This window comes from Apiospora phragmitis (assembly GCF_038363925.1).
Source record: "Apiospora phragmitis strain CBS 135458 chromosome Unknown utg000010l:1.0-9815664.0:1.0-9183399.0, whole genome shotgun sequence".
In the NCBI taxonomy this organism is placed as follows: Eukaryota; Fungi; Ascomycota; class Sordariomycetes; order Amphisphaeriales; family Apiosporaceae; genus Apiospora; species Apiospora phragmitis.
This window is the reverse complement of record NW_027117409.1, coordinates 968,588-972,392: the sequence shown is the minus strand read 5'-3', so window position 1 is coordinate 972,392 and position 3,805 is coordinate 968,588. Positions and strand designations below refer to the sequence as shown.

Sequence of the window (3,805 nt, the reverse complement as noted above, 5' to 3'; positions counted from 1 at the left end):
ACACCAGGAAACTGTCGATTGTCGCAACTTTCAACTCTCCGTCAATTTCTCGTCTTGCGGAAACTCCTCACTTGGGCGTACAAGCAGGGCAACACGCCATCTCCATTTTCCCTGATTCGACCCCCGGAGCAGCAGCAGCAGCAGCAGCAGCAGCAGCAGGTGCCGGCATTTCTTATCACATTGGCCGTCTGATGGTTGGCGTCTGAGTGATACAAACTGCAAGCACCCGTTTCCACCGGTGCGAATACCTCAACGGGCTTCTATAAGTCGCCGCATACGAGCTACCGTCCTGTATCCCACGTACTCTATCTACTTACCCCGTGTAGCTCGTCCGGTGGGGCAGCTCTCTCTTCCAGCCAGCCCAGTTCCTCAAGTCCCCTTCATATTTCCCTCTCTCCTGTGGCCCGAGACAGGTCCAGACATCGCGACGAGGCATAGCGAAGAGTCTTCTTTGCTCCATGTCTCAGGCGTGGTGGAGATATAAAGAACTACTCTGTACTGCAGCGCGGCATCCTTGCGGCTTAACCCATGTACAGTTCTGAGACTACTGGGGATCTCATCGCGACTTAGAAGCCGCAAACGCGGTTCATAGCCTCTGACAACGTTGATATTGGTTTTCTTTGTTCTCAGCCGTCACCAATCCCGCTTAGCGACCTTTAGTTGCAGCCGCATACCAACATATACACCTACCGTCGTTTGGGCCTTCTCCATCACTTCCGACCTCCATGCGAAGTAGGCTCCCGCTGCCGTCTTCAACAAAGAAACACTGTCTCGTCTGATTATTACTGACCCTCGACCTGCCTTCTGCAGACCTATTCAGGCTATTCGAGTTCACACATTGGTTCACAGGCCGGCCCCCCTTTGAAGAGCTTGGTCACATAACCTGATCCCACGCTCTTCCCCAGCTCCTACGTACACCCTAGCACATATAAGAGACCAGCACGCCACACCCACGCCTTTCACTAGTCTACTACCGTATACAGATTGGCTACAGATCTTTCCGGCACTACTTGGACAATCAACCTCCCCTACTCGTATTTGCATTTCTCTCGTCCTACATCTACTGTCGACTAATACCTCGGAGGCTCCTTGTCTTTCAATCATTTCTGAAGCGTTCTCAAAGCCTTATAGGCCTTGGCCACCATCTGCTTAATCGTCTCGGTGGTCGGCCATCTAACTTTCGCTCCAACGGACTCTTCCTGTCGTTTGCTATAGTTGGAGAAGCTCAACTATTCGACGCCTCTTCAAGTGTCCTCATTCCTCTCTGGAGCAAAGATGGTTCAGGGCGTGAACACCTCAAGGGACGGCCTTCCTGGTCGCATTCCCTTCAGCGCCGAAGACGGATATATAACGACAGCAAACCAAAGACTCGACAGCCGCCCAAAAGTTTGTTACTTAATTACTCCCCTTGTCTAGAATCAATACTAATTACATCTCTTATGCAGACTATTGCTCGGGCGCTTCGTGAAGATGCCCGCCTCGAAGGATCGTGCTACTTCGTGGCATACATTGATACCCACGGCGAAGTCCAAACTTTGGGCCTTCCACAAGAGAAAAGATTAGGTGTTACCAAGTTCTTCAACAAGAACAAATTCAGGACATGCATGATTGGTAAGCACCGACTTAAGCAATGCATGTAATTCCTCACTAACAAACAACCACAGAGGATAGTAACACCTCGAGTCTGATGTCGACTGGTAGCTCTGGAGTAGACGTGGTCCAGATACTAGCTACTCTCAGAATTTCGATGGATTCGAAGACGCCAATCAGCTCAAAGCCAGAAAACGACCAAGGGGTGGTATGCTGCGCCAGGCGGCTGATTTTGGTGATGAAAGCCTCCAACCCACCTTGTCGACCCGGGCCATTTCAGTGAGCGATGAGAAAGAGCTTTGGGACTTTTACGAGCAAAGATTCAAGGACTGTCAACAAACGGCTTGCAAACTCATTGCCAAAGCCTGGATCAAAGCGGTCGAACCTAAGAAGCAATCTACCCATCCTTACACCGGCAGCGACGAGAAGGCGCCTGACTGGTGGCCACAACCTTGGGGTTCTGGCAAAGAAGACCGAGTCAGGCATAAGGAACCTGATCATCTTTACAAGCGAGGTACGTCTCCTCTCCGGGTTATCAAGCCGTGCACACATCAACTTTTCTAACGAAAACGCATCCAGAACGTGTACATCTATTGAACCACATCTTAAGAATGATCGTGGTGCCGAACACTCAGCAGCATGCTGACCTGAAGAAGCTGAACCTGAATGTTGCCAAGCTGAAGGATGTTACAAATGAGGCACTTTCTGGTTGGTTCACTGACAAGGACAACCCTAACAATGCTCTGAAGAAGCCCAAACTCGACGAGATCTTCAAAGTTGCAGCACAGGAGGAGCGATTCAGACATGGCCAAATTGGTGAGTTGACTTGTGCCATGCTACGGCGCCGCGTACTGACCGCTTCCAGGCCCCACGACCAAAGTTCATGTGAAGTCAGACGATAGACCTGGCGATGGGTATGCATCCGACCGCGACGAGGCCTCGCAGTACAGGGCAGAAGACGAACAAGACAATATCCCGACGTCTTCCCGGGTATCACCCACCAGGATCCCGACAACGCAGAGCCTGTCCTTCAATGGGTCAAGCCAAAGCCCAAACCACCTTCAGGGCAATCATTTCATGGCTGATTTGCCAGCCCGGGAGGCTTTCCACCAACAGCAACAACAGCACCACCATCATCATCAGCAACAACACCAACCAATCTTTGACACGCATCTAGCGGCTGAGCAGCAGCCGCAGCATTATGTTGACAATTCCGGTTTAGCCAACCACACCGCACCATCGCTCCATAGCCACGGAAGCTTTTCAGATATATCGTACGCAAACAATGACATCAGCAGACGCCCCTCGATGATTCCTACGCCAAGCACCCATTACAGCCCTGCAACATCTGCGGCAAATTACGAATGGGCGACTGCCGCACAAATACCAAACACCACTTTTCCGTCGCACCCAGCTCCTTCCCACGCCAACTTAATGCCCCCAATATGCAGCAATACTTACTTGGAGACATGGGACGGGACCCAAACCCCACCCACCCGCATGCGTTCAGGCCTGATGGCATGCACTCGGGGCATATGGGCCATCCGTCTGGATACCAAGACTATGTCCATCCAGATACCAGAGGCCTTTCAGGTGGCGGCATCAAACTCGAGACCCAGGGTCACAACATGCTCACTTGAAGCACGATCAGAGCTGAATAGTGATTATGGACCCCGGGCTAGTCGAGGAAGTGGGGAGGTGGCTTTTCATTGTCTCTTTAGATCAAGGAGGCTGGCGTCAACAGGACAGCCCGAACTACGATTTCCCAATTTCCGGTGGCATTATGTGTTTGTCTTCTGCAAGAGAATACCGGCCTGTTTCGCGACAAATCCAATTTCTCGAGGTGCTTGAGCAGCCTAGCCAAGTTTTCACCTTTTCACGATCTTATGATCTATGATATCCCATCTCCGAGCATTACAGGTTCATCACCACGTTGCCAGGGTGGCCGCTGTGTTTGTTTTGTTTTTGTCTTCCTATTTGTTTTGTCCAGTTGGGGTGGTTCGCATACCAGCCGCAACAGTAATACATCAGACGGTTCCTATGATTATCTATAGAGCTCACGGATGCTGCGGATACCTAAAAAGCGTGGAGTCATACAGTAGGCGGAGAGGCAACATGTGCTTTGTTTTCTGTTTATGTTTTATGTTGTCACGAACGAATGCCTATTCACTATGGATCGTCTCCTGAGTTTTGTGTCTGACCCCATCACTGTGTT

At 50.9% G+C, this 3,805-nt stretch overlaps 1 protein-coding gene across 1 annotated transcript; it reads left to right on the top strand.

Moving 5' to 3' along the window:
- Window positions 1–1,275: 1,275 nt before the first annotated feature.
- Window positions 1,276–3,183, top strand: PG994_010104 (uncharacterized protein; the record flags this gene model as incomplete). Its single annotated transcript, XM_066861513.1, has 6 exons — window positions 1,276–1,386; window positions 1,446–1,611; window positions 1,665–1,670; window positions 1,724–2,104; window positions 2,170–2,406; window positions 2,456–3,183. Coding segments are annotated over 6 exons (1,629 nt in total), but the record flags the coding sequence as incomplete, so codon positions are not given.
- Between the last annotated feature and the right edge of the window lie 622 nt (window positions 3,184–3,805).